A 19,277-nucleotide genomic window follows, 5' to 3' on the forward strand; every position below is an offset into this window, starting at 1 on the left:
AGTTGTCTTCCAGCGAGAGAATCCCTAAAAAGCCCTATTTTCCTCTGCTACTCTCAAATCTCAATCCTCGCAGGTACTAATCTAATCATGTTATTATTAATTTTTTTTTTGCAACCCCCGTTTGATTCCCAAGAAAATCCATCCCCATTCGATTTCCGGGAAAATTCATCCTCGTTTGATTTCCGAGAAAATCCATTCAAAACTCCCAAAGAAAACCAAAAAAATTGCTTTTCTTTTGCTCCCTGTGTTTTCTGGATCTGTTTTAGGGGTCTCTTTGTTGTTGTGCCATTGGATTTAAATTTCACGAACCCTAAATCCACGATTTTTGAGCCAGGCTGAAAAACACAACTGCGCGGGCTGGACTGGTAGGAAATATCGCGATTTTTCTCCGATTTTTCGGTGCTTCACCGATATTTCGCCGATATATCGACGATTTTGTCGATTTTTGGCCGATTTTTCCGTCGATCGATAATCGGTGCCGTTTATCGTTTCCATGCCGCCCGATAACCGATATTTCGACGAAATATCGGCGACATTTTCCGATTTTTCAATCCATGGTTGTATCTTATCATTTTTATAATATAAATAATATTTGTTATATTATGTATGTTTTAATGTTAATAATATTAGTTTAAGAATATCAAGATAAAATAATTCATATAAAAGTATATGAAATTTTAACATGATTTGGTCGATCATACTTACATTTATAAATAAAAAATAATCATTTTATTATATTATAAGGAATATTATAAATAATGTAAACCAAATATAATTATTGAATTTTTAAAACATCCCATAATTTCTCATTTTTTATATCTATATTTTGAACCATGAGTTACAAACTCAACTCCATCTTATAATTACCTTTTTTTCTTATGATCTAGAATATTTATGAACATATTTATAATAATTTTCTTTATTTTATAAGAACATATAATATTACAATAACATATCAACTTAAAAAATATTCTATATAATATTCTTTTATAAAATAGAATTTATACTAATTAAGAATTTGAAACATTTTTTCCACAATTTTCACATTGGATTGAATTTAATTGAGTCAATATTTTATCTCTCCATGACAAACCTTTTTTTCTTGTATCACATAGAACGAGAAAACAATCAACTTCACCTTCAACTAAAATTCCCTTTGTCATCCTCTTTTAAGTTCCACTTTCTTTAGCTCTTCCAAAAATCTTCATCCTAATTTCTAATACCAGTTTGTTATGTTAGCGAAAATTTTAATGCAAACAATGTTATTTCAATAACACATAAATACAACAATTAATACAAAACTACATAAAGTTTTAACATAGTTAGACTAACCATATCTATATTTACAAATAAGAGAATTTTTAGTATATCATAACAAATATTATAAGGCTATGTTTGGTTCCCAAAAAATTTGAAAGAAAATACAAAGAAAAAAAAATACAAAGAAAAAAAAAGTGAAGAAAAAAAATATTAAAAGTTAATAAATTATTTTTTTGTTACTTCAAACTTATTTTATTTATTTTAATTCATCAATATAAAAATAAATAATTTAAAAATACATAAGTTTTTAATTATATTTGAATTTTTTTGATATTTTTCATAGGGCAATCAAACATAAAAAAAATCATTTTTCTTTGCATTTTTCTTCTTTTCTTAGTATTTTTTGGAAACCAAACATAACCTAAGAAATAGAAATCATATACAATTATTAGATTCCGAAAACATTTCATACTTCTTCATTCATTGTATATATACCTTAAACCATGAACCCCTTACCTCATCAAGTGTCTTATTATATATTTTTTTACAGTAAAATAAGGGAAAAATTGCTTTGTACTGAATTCTTGCCTGTCAACCACATCCTTATATAAATTAATTCTCATCATTTCAATAAATAAAAAAAAAAATTAAACCACACAAAAAAGATATAAGATTGTCTCATAGTTGCTTTGTATTGCCATGTTTAATTTTTTTTTTTTAAAAAAAAAAATTTAGTTTTTTTAAAAAAAAAAATTTAGTTTTTTTAAATCTGTAATAAAATTTAATTATATTAAAAATAAATATATTTTTGTAAACCCCAAAATTTGTTTCAATTTTATTTTTATATTAACTTTGAGCCTAATTTTAAATCCCGATTATATATGTTATTTTAAGCTTATTCACCCTTTAATTTTTAGTTTTCATTATTTTATAAATTATTTTATTTTATTTATTTTTAAATTTACTTATTAATTTTATTTGTTATTATTATTATTATATTATATTTTTATTTTATTTATTATTTTTTTTTTTTTCTCTCCTCTCTCTTCCTTTTTCTCCTCCACTTACCCTCACCCACCAACTTCTTCTCTCTCCTCCCGTACTCTCACCACCGGCCACTCTTCATTTTTTTCCCCAATTTTTTTTTTTTCTACTCTTCTCTCTCTTCCCCCAAGACTCACTTTAGCCGGCCCCCACTTCCCATTTTTCTTTTTCCCCCAACTTTTCCCCCCAATTCCCAAGACTTTTCCCCCCATTTTTTCTCTCCTCTCTCATCTTTCCTCTCTCCCCCAACTCAGAAAAACGGCCGGCCCAATTTTTTTTCTTCTCTCCTTTTTTCCCATTCCACGGAGCTCTCTCGGCAGCTCCACTCCCATTCTCAACAGTCGCCCGCCCAATTTTTTTTTTTGGTCTTCCGCCCAAGACCACCATTCTCTCTCCGAACGGCGCACCGGCCACACACCCCCCATCTTCTCTCTTCCCCTTCCTTTCATCTCCATTTTTTTTTTATCTTATTTTCTTTCTCCATTTTCCCCCATCCAACTCCCACAAACCGGCCAGGGAACCCCCCAGTTTTTTTCTTTCCTCATCTTTTTTTTTTTTCATTCTCTTTTCTGGTTTCTTTTTTCCTCTAGAACACCCACTGCCACACAACCCCTCATTTTTCCATCCCTCCATTTCTTTTTTTCTTTTTATTCCCCGTGAAACCCCTCTCCATATCCACAATCGGTTATTCATCGCCGACGAGCTACCGCCGTCGGCATCATTTCTGACAGTCGGGGATCCCCCTTCCATTATTATTATTATTATTATTATTTTCTTTCTTTATTTGATTTTAATAATAATTTTTATTAAAATTAGGCTTGTGCATTTATGTTTATTTGTGAGCTTTATATTTGAGCTTTATTAATTAGTATGAAATTTATGTTAATTTGTTGTTAGTAAATTAATGTGAAATTTGAGTTAATTTATTATTGAAGAATTAATATGAAATTTGGGTTAATTTATTGTTGGTAGATTAATTTGAAATTTGTTAATTTGGGTTTGTGGGTATATTATATTTAGTGATTAATTTGAGCGATATTTGGATTATATCAATTGCATATTGTTTATTTGAGTTTGGGTTTATTGTTAAGTTGTTATTTGTTTGGACTTATTGGATTGGGCTTGAAATGTTATTTCTTTTGACTATGTATTTTTTTATGTGGGTTTGTTAATTGATGATAATTTTGGGGTCTATAATATGAGTGAAATTTGTTGGATTATTTGAATATTTGATATGAGCTTGGCCTATTTGAATTGTTTAATTTAGACATGGGACAATTATGGTGTATATTAAACTAGGCGTAGATTATGAAATATTAAATTTAGGTCTAGTAGAATTTATTTTAATTTACCCAATTTTAGGTTTGGTTAATTGTGTTTGTATTTTTTGTTATTAATTTGGATGTTTTGGGTTAAGACATATAGTAATTTGGACTCATTTTAATTGATGAAATTTATGGAACTAATTTGAAATTGGAATTTAGGTTTGAATATTTATTTGGGATTTTATACATCTCTAGATATTTACAGTTGTGTTATTTTTGTTTTTGTATGGACCCATTCTACAATAATGTTGGCTGAGTACGAATTGATGACACGTGGAGCTTGTTGTAAGTTTATTTGAGTGCATATTTTATTTCCTATTCTTATTTGGTTTTATTTTTGTAAATATTTATTCGTGTACATTTACTTGTTATGTGCAGAATTGAACATCGAACAAATTAGAAATTCTGTTTAAATGATAGGAAGAATTCAATAGATATGTTCTAATAAAATACTAATTTTAAAATATTCTTTTTAATAAAAGAGTCTTTTTATTTATTTTTATTTACTTATTTATTTATTTATTTATATTTTTTTTATATATCAAAGTTCAAAAAAATGCATTTAGAAAAATCCAAAAAAATTGTTTTTAATGACATTGTTAAAAAATTTCTTTGTTTAATAAAAATGGTTCAAAAATTGTTTTATAAATAAAGTTGTTCCAAAAATTAATTTTTAGTAAAATTGTCTAAAAATATTTTTTCAAATGAATTCTTTTTTCTTAATTAAAATGAGATTAAAAGTGTTTTTCAAAAATAGAGAATTTAAATCTTTGTTTTTCTTTTTAATTAAAATTTCTTTTGCAAATAAATTTATGTCATTTTAAATAATTTATAAAAATCACTCTTTTAAATGAAAATAAATCTAAATACTTTTGTAAATAAAATTGTAAAAATTCATTATTTTCTAATAAAAGCAAGTAAAAATAATTTGTCTCTAAATTGAAACTTTGTAATAAATTTTTTTTGATACAATAAGTGTCAATAGCTTTTTTTAAAAATTGAATACAATTGAAATTGAAAAAAAAAATTGATTCTTTTTTATAAGTAAATGAATGGAAATTATTAATTCAAAAATCATTTTTAATAAAATCCTTTGAAATTTCTTTAAAACTTTTTTTAATATCTTTCATCTATTTGATTCAATAAATCATTTTGCATAATCCTTTTATTATTTATTTTGTGTATTTTTATAATTAGATTTCAACATTGTTTTTGTGTATATTAATTTTCATCATGACTTGTATATTGATTGTTTTTCTTAGTATTTATAATTAATTAATTAATTAATTAATTGTCACAATTTCCTCAATTCGTTTAGTAGAAGTCGTACGTATACGAGCTTAGAGGGGTGCTACGACTTATTATCGTATCTTCCCAATGAGTAACTTGACCCTCGGACCTAGATTCGATTTTTCACAGATTCGTTTTTTTCTTCAGGAGTCACACTTATGATTTTTCTTTCTTATTTTGTTTTTTCCTTTAAAAATAAAATAAAAATAAGTGGCGATTTCAAGTTTTTTTCTAAAAATCAAATTTTCACCAAACAAAATAAAAATCGAGCTCGCCATTAAATGGGAACGCATCAAACAAAATGTGGGGTCCACAATTTTATAAATAAATAAAATATTATAATATAATATATTTATTTTTTGAAAAATAACTTTTTTATTATTTTATATGTGTTAAAAATAAGAAAATAAAAAAATTAATTAAATTACTTTTTAAAATTAATTATATGTATAATTACGACAGGATACCAAATCTACCCCGATTTTTAAAAAAATCTAAATTTGTCCTTAATCCGTTTGTTTTAATTTCAAGCTTATCCCTGGGACCCACCTAAGAGGGCAACCCATGGCCATCCATATTTGACCCTTTGCATTTGCATAAGTTAAAAAAATCCCATATATGCATCATCACCCGCGAATTGGATGAGCAGCCATGGAGTTCCATCTTCCATTTTCAATTACCACGGCCAGCATGTTTATCTTTCTACTCTCTTTCTATTATTTGTTAAAGATGCTAAGGCGTTCTGAGAGGAAAAGAACTGCCCCGGAAGCCGCCGGGGCATGGCCTGTGATTGGTCACCTCCATCTGTTAGGAGGCTCTGAGCTGCCCCACAAAACCTTGGGGGCTATGGCCGACAAGTACGGGCCGATCTTCTTTATCAAGCTTGGTGCGCGACCAGTATTGGTGGTGAGTAATTGGGAGATTGCTAAGGAGTGCTTTACTACCAACGACAAAGCTTTCGCCAATCGTCCCAAATTAATAGCGGTGGAGGTTATGGGCTACAACAACGCCATGTTCGGCTTTAGCCCATATGGCTCCTACTGGCGCCAGATGCGCAAGATAGTCACTACACATCTTCTCTCAAACAGAAGCCTGGAGATGCTGAAACTGGTACGTATATCGGAGGTGAAGGCAACGATAAAAGAGCTACATGAGTTATGGGTCTCTAAGAAAAGTGATTCAAACATGGTATCAGTGGAGATGAGGCGATGGTTTGGAGATCTAGCCCTAAATTTGGCTGTAAGGATGACTGCCGGGAAGAGATTTTCTAGTGACAAGGAAGGAGTGGAGTACCACAAAGCAATAAGATGTTTTTTTGAGTTGACGGGGAAGTTTATGGTGTCGGATGCTCTCCCTTTTCTAAGGTGGTTTGACTTGGGAGGCTATGAGAAGGCCATGAAGAAGACTGCAAAAAGTCTAGACCATCTACTTGAAGACTGGTTACAGGAACATAAAAGAAAGAGAGTTTCTGGGCAGCCCACTGGGGACCAAGATTTTATGGATGTGATGCTGTCCATTTTAGATGATGAGACCAGGGCCCAAGATATAAAGAGTTCCGATGCCGATATCATTAACAAAGCTACATGCCTGGTATGTTTTTCTTCAACCAAAAAAGCCCAGCAGAGGTGAGCATACTGTGATTGTGCGTATATATTAATTGTGAATAAAAAATAAGTGATGTGAAATAGGGAGAATTACTAGTTGAATGATATGATATAATATAAAATTTATATATATTTATGTATTTTGAGAAATGTATTTAACTATAGAAAGACCGTGTATTAAAGGGTTACATCAAATTTGTATGTTGCAGAATGTCTTAATAGCGACCACCGATACTGTTACAGTTAGCCTAACATGGGCTCTGTCGTTACTGTTAAACAACCGACACGTATTGAACAAAGCCAAAGAGGAGCTAGATTTGCATGTGGGAAGGGAAAGGCGAGTCGAGGAACGGGACATGAGCAACCTGGTCTACCTCGATGCTATCATCAAGGAAACTCTGCGTTTATATTCAGCTGTTCAAGTTCTAGCTGCACATGAGTCCACGGAGGAATGCGTTGTAGGTGGCTGCTACATACCCGCTGGGACGCGCCTGATAATTAATCTTTGGAAGATTCACCACGATCCAAGTGTATGGTCGGATCCTGATCAGTTCATGCCTGAGAGATTTCTCACTACGCATAAGGATGTTGATGTTAGAGGTATGCATTTTGAATTGATTCCATTTGGAAGTGGAAGAAGAATTTGCCCTGGAGTGTCCTTAGCTCTACAATTTCTGCAATTCACCCTAGCCAGCTTAATTCAAGGATTTGAGTTTGCAACGGCATCCGATGGACCGGTTGATATGACTGAAAGCATTGGGTTAACCAACCTCAAGGCCACCCCGCTTGACGTTCTCCTCACTCCTCGCCTCTCTTCTAATCTCTATGAGTAAGAGCTGGTCATCCTCGAATTAATGAATCTTCCTTTTTCTTTTCGAATTAACATTCTACGACTCTAGACTCTTTGTAAATTAAGTCCAGATATTTTGTTAAAAATTGTTCCCAGCTTTTACAAAAATATAAATATTCGGATTGGCTAATTTCAGAATTTGCTGTTTCTGCTTTACAAGCAAACTAAGACAGCATGACGTCATTTTTGCTCATGCTAGCGGACCTAACAATTCTTGGATTTATCTCCATATGAGATTGAATGTCATGAATCTTATTTGTATTTTACTTCTTGGTGGTAGCTTATATAAAAAATGAAAAACAAATATTAATTTTAATTTATTTTGCAACGATCTTTCCTATTCAACAAAATTTATAAATTCTTATTAGTTATGTGAAATTTTAATCCTAAGCAGCATTTAGATGTGGTAGGGAATATATATTTTATAAACTAGTTAAATTATAAATTCTACTATTAATAGAAATTTGTTAAAATTAAATATAAATATACCAGTGCCCTCTCTTACTCATGAATAATATATAAATTTAGTTTTTAATTAAGTAATTTATCTAATTGATGATCAACTAAGGTTAGTAGAAGAAAAAGAAGACCAAGCATTTTCTTTGGAGTATTTTCAGAATGGCAGTGAGTGCCTACAGCACATTGGCAATCAAGCCTGCATCCAACATAAGATTTCTCATAAATTAATTTTATAATAACGTGAAGCAATTCCAAAAAAATAAATATTGTATAGTCGGTTCTTCCATGGGTAATAGAGTTGCATGAGGAGGACTTATTTCTATATATAAATTTACTTATGGCAATCTAACCTTTCATGCTGGATCAGAAGAAAGCTGTTTTTAATCATGGGTATGGGCGCAATTGTCATAATATGAGGAGAAAAAAGAAAATAAATTAAAAAACAAACAAACAAATATTTGATTAATAGTAACTTCTCATGTCTTATGTTCAATCAAATATAGATATGATAAGTAATGAAATATATTATTTAATTTTTTTTTTATCTCATAGAATATGTTAATCATGTGATAAGATATAAAATATACATATCCTATTAATCAAAAATTTATTTTTTATTAAATTTTTATTTTTTAATATACACATATTATAAAATAAAAGTTTTTATTATAAATTAAATTTATGATTAAAAAACTAAAAAATAATATTAATATATGATATATAAATTATTTTTAAATATTTAATAACATAATATTAAAAAATACATTTATAAAATTTAAATATTTTAATCATAAATATTATTAAACATAACAAAATTTTTATTTTTTAAATAGAAAATATTTGAATATAATATAATTTTTATTTTAAATATTAAAAATAATATATATTTTTTTATTATTTTTATTCATTTCACAAATTAAATATAAATATAATATAATACAATATATTCAATTAAATATGTTACACTAAAATATTATGTTCATAGTATATGTAGATCTAAATATATCATCGTATATTAAAAATTATATTTTAACATATTTCATCACATGTGCTAGTGTGGACCCCACATTTCGGCTCAATGCGTTTCCCACTCGAATGGCAAGCTCGATTTTTATTTTGAAAAATTGATTTTATTTATTAAGAAAAATTGACTTGGAGTTGCCACTTATTTTTGTTTTATTTTTAAAGGGCAAACAAAATAAATAAAAAAACCCTAAGTGTGACTCCTTATTTTGGAAAATGTGGTCTGCAAAAAACCAGATTGGGTTCGGGGGTCGGGTTACTTATCGGAAAGGTACGGTACAGACCGTAGCACCCCTTTAAGTCCCTAAAGTCGGGTCTCTACTAATGAAATGAAGCAATCATGGCAATTGATGAGGGAATCAATGAATACTCAAAGTGATCATGCACACGTGAGAATCTAAATATACATACCGAAAATGACCAGAGCGGATGTGGATGCGTACCTGGGCAGTGATCCATGAAGCGCTATCGAGAAGTGAGGTTAGTGCACAATTAAAGAGTAGTTTCGAGCATGTCATAGAGCAGAATAAAATCAATCATGCATGGCAATTAAATCAAACAAACAATCAATCATTCATAAGGAAATCACATATGTTGGACCCCCACCAAAGCCCGATCTATATTGCATGAATTAATCCCATAAATTCCATTATTCGGAATTACGGAAAATTCGTTCCTACTTATTAAAATCAAGAGGAGCAGAAGATCTTTTGAAAACCAAAATAGAATTAAAAATATTTGAGAGAAAATTAGATTTTTGAAATTCAATTGAAAAATTGGAACCTTGAAGATCACTAGAAAATTGGAGTTTTAAAGTTTATTTGAAGATCAGACTTTTAGAGATTGAATGTGAGAATGAGAATTTTTAGAAAATCATGTTTTAAAAACTAGAGTCTTTAGTCTTAACCCTTGACCTCAAACTCGTTTTTGCCGGAAAATTGGCGTTTTAGGGAGACTATGTCTGGTCAGAAGGGGGGTATTACCTTGACATGAAGTGATGTTTTAAAAAATTTTGAATTTTACTACCTGAATTTTTGAGATATCCGATTTAAAAAACTTAAATTTTATACGTTCATAAGCACAAAACCCTTTTATTATTTTATTAGGTGTTTGAAAATTTTATATTATTTTAATAAGTCTTTGTAAAATTTTACACTATAATATTAAGTTTTCCAAAAACCTTATATTAAAATATTAAGTTGAAAAATATTTTTATATTAAAATATTAAGTTGTTTAAAAATTTTATATTATTTTAATAAGTCTTTGTAAAATTTTACACTATTTTAATACTAGTAATAAATGTGTTCACACTTTAATTCAATAAAAAACTTTAATCAAACTCTCATTGTTAACGGAGATTTCAAACAAACTGTTGTTGAAACTGGTGATGGGAAAAGTTGGTATCAGAGCTTCTCTCTATGTATTGCAGTATATTAATTAGGAAAGGAGACTGTAAATTCAAATTGATTTTCAGAGTACCGAACTTTACCTTACCCCATATAAAGTCTGATTAAATTTTGCTTAATTTATTCTGAATCTTTATTTGCTCTGCTTATTTAACATGAATTAGGAATTAATGTCTTTTATTCCTTATCCTCCTGGTATATATAATATAGATTATGATCGTGTAAAAGAACTTAATAATAGGTTGTATTCTCAACGTAAAGAATTTAGAGAAACTTGTGATAAATTACATAATTTAAGAACTACTGTAAAAGATTTAACCACAGATATTAAAAATTTAACTTCTCTTAAATATTTGAATGAATACGAAGTAGCTATACAAGAAGCTTTTGATGAACTTTTTGCTACAGAAACCATAATTAGAAGAGAAATTATAAAATATTATATTGATAATTTATATGCTAGCTCATCTAATTAAAACATATTAAAGATAATGAACCCTCATCTACAAACCCAAGAGGTAAAGCAATTAAAATTTTTAGTAGAGACACAATTAAAAATAACAAACGAAGTATTACAAGAACAAATTCAGAAAGAAAACCAAAACAATATAGATATTTTAAAAGAAATCCAGAAAAGACAAATAAAATCTGTAGAAAAACTAAACACGGTCTTAGGAATTAGAAAAAAAGCTGGAAGACTTTAAGAACCATAATTTGCTAAAAAATAACCTAGATTATATTAAAGAACAATTAGCTAGAGAAGAAAAATTTGTTAGAAAAGAAATAGAACAAATAAAATTAGAACAACAAAATTTAAAAGAAACTTTAGAAAAAATTAACCAAAAAGTAGATAAACTTTTAGAGCAAAGAAATATAGTAATATCAGAGGAACAAAAATTAAATAACCTTGTAAAACAATTTGAAAACTTTAATTTAGGAGAAAAACCAATAATCAAAATAGAAAGAAAAATAAATCCTTTTGAACCAAAAAATCTAGCAATAAAACCATGGAAATAGTAGAAGCAATAAACCCTCGAGATAATTTATTGAAGAAAGATTAAAAAAGGCAGTAAAGGAAGTAACACCTTACAAAAAACAATTAGTTCAAAATTATAAAATAACTAGATTTTTAAATCAACATACTATAAGTTCAATAGGAAATATTGTATATTTAGATTTAGTATCTCCAGAAACAAAACAAAAATTATTAAAAAATAAAACCGATAAATATATGCACCTAGGAATAATTTTGATAGGAATAATAGGACTTCATCGTAAAGAAATTGGAGCACTTATAAATATTAACCTTTTAGATACTAGAAACAACACAGTAGGACGAGCTCTTTTAGCTAGTGCAGAAGTTAATATGAACCAAAATTACGCAGTTATTGGTTGTATACCTCAATTTTGTATAGATCTTAAGGAATTCACAGAAAAAAATAAAAATAACTGTAAATACTAAAGGTTATGATATGGAAGTAGGAAGTAAAAACCTTAGCATAGCTATAGGATTTATAGGAAAAACTACTAATGCTTTAAGTTTAAAATGTATGATGGAATTCGATGATATAGTAAAAACCTTTGGAAGTAAGACAGTAAATATGATAGAAGCAAAACCTGTAAATATAGACTATTTACTAGGACGAGAGTGGGAATTACCTCAAATAAATAAACCAATAATAAGATATCCAACATCCAGTAGCTTATATGAAAACCAAGATGGAAGTGCAAGTATAACCTTTGGAAATTATAAAACTGTAAATGTAGAGGTAGAGTCAGATAGTGAGATAGAAAATGTAAATGTTATACAAGAAGATATTTTACTAAACATTGAGACAGTAGAAAACCTATACAAAAACTCAGAGTTAGTAAATATAATGTTAGAGGAATTTAGTAATCCAACATTACTAGATGAACAAGTGGATCAAGAAAACTTTGCTAATATAATGTGTAACAACTATACAGATGACCAAATAATAGAACAACTCTATAAAACCAATTTAATCAAAAAACTTATAGATATAGAAATGATAAATCAATTTACTATTCAACCAAAAGTTAACGAAAACATAGAAATAATCTCAAACGAATCAATAAATACAATAAATGAAGAAAAAGAAACTGTAAATGTAAAAAGTGAAATAGTAAAATACAATAAGCCGTATAGCAAGCCAAAAGGACCTCAATGGAAAACTAAAACAGAACCTTCTAGTTCTTTGCAACCAATATACGAATATGGAACAATATTAGATATAGATAGTGCGCAAGATCTTAGAAAAACCATAGAAAATTGGGAGCAATCTTTAAATTCAGCAGGTGTGGTAGTATCCTTTGAAAACCAACAAGAAAATTATGAATTTTGTAAAAGCACCATTAGAGGAACCGTACTACAATTTTTTAGAAACATGGAACAAGAAAACAGCAGCTATTTTCAAGAAGTCAGAAATAATTTTAGCATATCTGTATTTATAAATCTAATAAAACTTTATTTTTTAGGAACAACACAAGAAGATGTAAAGGAACCTGCAATATACCTTCATAAGTTAGAACAATTGAAATTATGTAACCTTTCATATATAAGAGAATATGAACAAAAATTTAGGAAATATGCAATCCTTGCTAGAGTAGACAGAACCCCAGAATATTTAAATAAATATATATTAAAAATACAAGGACCCGTAGGACTTAGACTATGGAATGAATTTACAACCTCCGAGTATAAAAACTCTCCTTATATAGGTGCTAGAATAGAATTTGTAAAAAATTGGTTAGAAAGAGAATGTGTAAGCATAGGAGAAAGAAGTCAGATAAAGAAACAAGACATAAATCAACAACTTTGTAGAAAATTACATATAGGAGAAAATCTAGATATAGGATGCAGAGAATATAAGTTTAGAAAACCTAAGAGATATAATAAATTTTTAAGAAGAAAGTCAAAAACCTTTTATAAAAAACGACCATATCAGACAAGGTATAAAAAACCTGGAAAGCTTTGGATAAAAAGAAAAAGAACCTCAGAAAGAAAAAGACAGTGTAAATGTTATTTGTGTGGTCAGGAAGGCCATATAAGACCTGAATGTCCTGAGCTTAAAAAACCATTAAATGAACGAAATAGAAAAACCCAATTAAAAATAAACCTAATAAATGAGTATCAGCTAGATAGTGAAGAAGAAGAACTTATCAGTGAATTAGACTTTGAAAGTGAAAATTCAAGTGTATATAGTGTAGAAGATAGTGAAAATGAAAAAGAAGAAATTTGTATGATTATTGAAAAAGAGGAAAATCAAGCTAAGAAAACCCCTTTAAATTTAGAAAACCTTGTACAACCTTTAGAAAGTAAAATAAAACCTTATAATATATGGAAAGATTTACAAATAATAATCAAAGGAAAAATTTCAAAAGAAGAAGAAGATAGTAGTTCAAAACCTAAGGACACAGAAGAACCAAAAAGTCCTATAGAAGAACCAAGGAACCCTGAAAAAATAACCATACAAACAATAGAACAAGTAAATATGGCAAATAAAGTTAAATCTATTATTTTTCCAACAACAATTAAATTAAAAACCATAGAATTAAAGGTAGACGCAATGTTGGATACTGGAGCCAGTAAAAACCTTTTATTTGAAACCTTAGTACCTCAAGAAGATCAGCAAACATTAGTTCAACCAGTAGAATTAATCCAATACAATCAACAAAAACTAATACTAACCAAGTATATTTCAAACGTACCAATCATAATTAATAACATAACCTTAGTATTACCCCAAACTTATCTTGTACCTACTATAAGTTTATATCCTTTTATTTTAGGTCTAAATTTTGTACATTCTTTACAAGGAGGGATAACAATACAAAATAACCAAGTTAGTTTTCATCCTAAAACCACAACAATTGTTTATACAAACATGGAAAATGTATTAAATAAAAATCATAATGTAACATCTCATCAAATTAGCAAAGTGGAGGCACAAAAGGATAGCATAATTAATGACTACTCAGAACAATTAAGAAATTCAAATAGATTAAAAAACCTTATATTAGAAGCAGAAAAAATAGGAATTATAGGAGAAGACCCACAAAAACATTGGAATAAAAATAAGACAACCTGTAAAATACCAATTAAAAACCCAGATTTAACAATAAAAACAGCAGATATAGCATGTAATCTTATAGATACAAAGGAATTCAAAATTCAAATAGAAGAATTGTTACAGAATAACCTCATAAAACCAAGTTTCAGTCCCCATAGATCCTCAGCCTTTTTAGTTAGGAACCATAATGAAGAAAAACGAGGAAAAGCTAGGATGGTTATTAATTATAAAAGATTGAATGATAATACATATGATGATGCCTATAAAATTCCGAACAAAGATTCTTTAATTAATTCTATTCAAGGATGTAAATATTTCTCTCAGTTAGACTGTAAAAGTGGATTTTGGCAAATCAGATTAGAAGAGGATAGTAAACCATGGACAGCGTTTTCATGTCCTTGTGGATTATATGAATGGAATGTAATGCCATTTGGACTAAAAAATGCTCCTCAGATATTCCAACGAATGATGGATAATATTTTTGGAAAATATTCTTTTGTTCTTGTATATATTGATGATATTCTTGTCTTTTCATATACTCTTCAAGAACACATAAAGCATTTAGAATTGATTTTTGAAAAATTAATTAGTCATGGATTAATAGTAAGTAAAAAGAAATTGAAATTATTTAAGACTCAAATAGAATTTTTAGGATTAGAACTAGAGGATGGACAAATAAAATTACAAGAACATATAGTACAAAAAATAAATAATTTTCCAGACAAACTCGAAGACTTAAAAACCCTTCAAAGTTTTTTAGGATTATTAAACTATGTTAGGCCATATATTAAAAACCTTAGTAGATTAGCTGGACCCCTTTATAGTAAAACAAAAAATACAGGGCAGAGATATTTTAACTAAGAAGATATTAAACTTATACAGAAAATAAAAGAACTTGTAAAACATCTCCCAACCTTACATTTACCCTTAGAAAATGAATATAAAATAGTCCAAACTGATGCTAGTCAAACAGGATGGGGAGGTATACTTTTAGCAGTAACTAATATAGGAGAAGAAAAACTTTGTAGATATTGTAGTGGAACTTTTAATGATTATCAAAAGAACCTTAGCTCTACAGACTTAGAAATTGAAGCAATAATATTAGTCTTAGAAAAATTTCAATTATTTTTGAACCAAGAACAATTTACTTTAAGAACCGATTGTGAGAATATTAAAAAATTCTTTGAAAACAAAAATTCTTCAAAACTGTCCACCAAAAGATGGATAAAGTTTCAAAACTCTTTAATTGGTTTCAAACCTAAATTTGAACATATTAAAGGAAAAGATAATATATTAGCAGACTGGTTAAGTAGACAAATAATCAATAATGTCGATAATACTAATGATTGATTTCATGATTACAGGAACATGGCTCAAAGAAAACCTACGAAAGCTAGAACCTTTCAATATGGAACCATATGTCTAAACGAAGTGTTGAATCCAAACCTAAGGTTTAACTCTTTATTTTCTCAAAACCTTTTTGAAGAACATAAGGTTATTGTAGATAATTTTTGGTCTTTAAAACCACAAAGTTTTCCGAACCAAAATTTAGAATACGCTTATGGAAAAACAGTGTCAGCTTTAGCCCAACATTTACAAAACCTTCAAAACCAACTGATTGCTTTAGAAACCCAAAAATTCCAAAACCTCAAAATCCAAGAAAATCAAGAAAAACTGATAGAAGATTTGAAAACCAGTACAGTGTCAACCAATCAAACCAGCTGTTTAAACAGTCAACCTGAAGTAATTAGTTTAATTAAGAAATCAGCTCTTCTGACTGAACAATATGAAAGGCTTGTTGTTAAAAACATAATTGGAGTTGATAACTACTCTTTCGTCAAAACCTTTTTTCTACAAAACCAATATAACAAAGTGTTTAAAAATCAAGAACTTTTGTATAAACATTTTAGAACTAAAAATGTCGGGATAAAAACAGGGTATATGGCATATCACGACCCTGAATTTTTCTTTGTTATATATTTAGCTTATGTAAATATGTCTGTTGTAAATAAAGAAAATTTTGATTTGGTACCGCAACTTATGGATCAGGGAATTTTAAAAAATGTTTTTATGAACCATATATCTCAAATCCCTGAAAATTTCCCAGAAAAATTGAAAGATATTTTAACTTATCTTTTTAAAGCCGAAAAATATATAGATATTTCTTTTGAAACCATTCCACCTTTATTTCAACCCGATGGATCAGTAGTACCAGCCTATCATCATGTATATATAAAACATAATAAAGAACCACTCATCCCTCAACAAGAACCAGAATGGGAAATGACCCGTTCAAATGAATTTCCAGAATTTTTTACTCGCTTTAGAGCTTTTCAAATCTATGATCTTATACCAACCCGGAATAAATTATTTCATCTCATTGGCGAAACAAAAACCATGTCTATATGGAGAATAAAACCTTTAGAACACATCATTGTTCCAAACCCTTTTATTACTTCTGAAGAACAGGATTTTATAACCGAACTCAGTGTAGATATACCGGAACCATCTTCCTACCTCAGCGATGACGCATTATTTTGGGACAACCTGGACGATGAAAGTTATCATAATCTACAAAATGCAATGGAAGGATGATGTCAGCAATGACGATATTGAAGCAGTAAATGCGTCTTCAACTACAAAAATTAAATATGACAGTGCAAGTTCAGAAGCAGTAAAGACATCCACAAGCCACGTATTATGCATGCAATAAAAAGAAGAAAAAGGACAAGAGAAAGAGACAAGAAGGGAGAAGAACGGATGAATAAACAAAAGTCAAAGTCTCAAAAGTCTTTGTATTTATTACCAAACCTCTGAACACCGTAAATATTTTTCCTACCATCCAACCACTTGAAATTAATTTTCACCTGTAATCTCACCTGTCACTTGTAAATGCTTTGCCTATAAATTAGTGGTAGAAAAAGAAAAGAGGTGTGCCCGAGAAAGTGTGTGCAATAGTGTGCAAAGTTGTCTGTAAAAAGAAGCTCCATCATCTTCATCTTTGTAAATTCATCAGCAATCAATAAGAAAGTAAGAATTTTCTGTTAAATTTTTTGCCTTCATTTAAATTTCTTTATCATGTATTTTTCTTACCCTTAGGGGGTAAAAAGGGGTAAAAAGGTAAAGTAGGGAAATGAAAATTATTTGAATTATTTTTAAGTTTTCTTTACTAGTTAATATATGTAATATACATGGATCCTTTTTATATAATGTTCTCATCAACATAAAAAAAAAAAAAAAAAAAAAAAAAAAATCGGGTTATTTAGAAAATTTTGGGTGTAAAATCATGTTTTAAAAACTAGAGTCTTTAGTCTTAACCCTTGACCTCAAACCCGTTTTTGCCGGAAAATTGGCGTTTTAGGGAGACTATGTCTGGTCAGAAGGGGGGTATTACCTTGACACGAAGTGATGTTTTAATTGAATTTTACTACCTGAATTTTTGAGATATCCGATTTAAAAAACTTAAATTTTATACGTTCATAAGCACAAAACCCTTTTATTATTTTATTAGGTGTTTGAAAATTTTATATTATTTTAATAAGTCTTTGTAAAATTTTACACTATAATATTAAGTTTTCCAAAAACCTTATATTAAAATATTAAGTTGAAAAATATTTTTATATTAAAATATTAAGTTGTTTAAAAATTTTATATTATTTTAATAAGTCTTTGTAAAATTTTACACTATTTTACACTATATACACTTGAATTTTCACTTTCAAAGTCTAATTCACTAATAAGTTCTTCTTCTTCACTATCTAGCTGATACTCATTTATTAGGTTTATTTTTAATTGGGTTTTTCTATTTCGTTCATTTAATGGTTTTTTAAGCTCAGGACATTCAGGTCTTATATGGCCTTCCTGACCACACAAATAACATTTACACTGTCTTTTTCTTTCTAAGGTTCTTTTTCTTTTTATCCAAAGCTTTCCAGGTTTTTTATACCTTGTATGATATGGTCGTTTTTTATAAAAGGTTTTTGACTTTCTTCTTAAAAATTTATTATATCTCTTAGGTTTTCTAAACTTATATTCTCTGCATCCTATATCTAGATTTTCTCCTATATGTAATTTTCTACAAAGTTGTTGATTTATGTCTTGTTTCTTTATCTGACTTCTTTCTCCTATGCTTACACATTCTCTTTCTAACCAATTTTTTACAAATTCTATTCTAGCACCTATATAAGGAGAGTTTTTATACTCGGAGGTTGTAAATTCATTCCATAGTCTAAGTCCTACGGGTCCTTGTATTTTTAATATATATTTATTTAAATATTCTGGGGTTCTGTCTACTCTAGCAAGGATTGCATATTTCCTAAATTTTTGTTCATATTCTCTTATATATGAAAGGTTACATAATTTCAATTGTTCTAACTTATGAAGGTATATTACAGGTTCCTTTACATCTTCTTGTGTTGTTCCTAAAAAATAAAGTTTTATTAGATTTATAAATACAGATATGCTAAAATTATTTATGACTTCTTGAAAATAGCTGCTGTTTTCTTGTTCCATGTTTCTAAAAAATTGTAGTACGGTTCCTCTAAGGGTGCTTTTACAAAATTCATAAATTTCTTGTTGGTTTTCAAAGGATACTACCACACCTGCTGAATTTAAAGATTGCTCCCAATTTTCTATGGTTTTTCTAAGATCTTGCGCACTATCTATATCTAATATTGTTCCATATTCGTATATTGGTTGCAAAGAACTAGAAGGTTCTGTTTTAGTTTTCCATTGAGGTCCTTTTGGCTTGCTATACGACTTATTGTATTTTACTATTTCACTTTTTACATTTACAATTTCTTTTTCTTCATTTATTGTATTTATTGATTCGTTTGAGATTATTTCTATGTTTTCGTTAACTTTTGGTTGAATAGTAAATTGATTTATCATTTCTATATCTATAAGTTTTTTGATTAAATTGGTT

The 19,277-nt window shown here is 28.7% G+C and overlaps 1 protein-coding gene across 1 annotated transcript; it reads left to right on the forward strand.

The window, feature by feature from the left end:
* Nucleotides 1-2,467: 2,467 nt before the first annotated feature.
* On the forward strand, nt 2,468-7,511 carry LOC100248962 (cytochrome P450 CYP82D47). The gene is made up of 2 exons (XM_010666323.3): nt 2,468-6,509; nt 6,733-7,511. The coding sequence occupies exons 1-2, from the start codon at nt 5,571-5,573 to the stop codon at nt 7,354-7,356; spliced, it is 1,563 nt and encodes a 520-aa protein (XP_010664625.1). The 5' UTR covers nt 2,468-5,570; the 3' UTR covers nt 7,357-7,511.
* Nucleotides 7,512-19,277: the final 11,766 nt, after the last annotated feature.

This window comes from Vitis vinifera, chromosome 18 (genome assembly GCF_030704535.1).
Source record: "Vitis vinifera cultivar Pinot Noir 40024 chromosome 18, ASM3070453v1".
Classification (NCBI taxonomy): Eukaryota; Viridiplantae; Streptophyta; class Magnoliopsida; order Vitales; family Vitaceae; genus Vitis; species Vitis vinifera.

Excerpts from the sequence above, each read along its gene's own strand:
- LOC100248962 (XM_010666323.3), top strand. The coding sequence starts at position 5,571 with ATGGAGTTCCATCTTCCATTTTCAATTACCACGGCCAGCATGTTTATC. Across the intron at positions 6,510-6,732 it reads TTAACAAAGCTACATGCCTG|AATGTCTTAATAGCGACCAC; the intron begins GTATGTTTTTCT and ends TGTATGTTGCAG.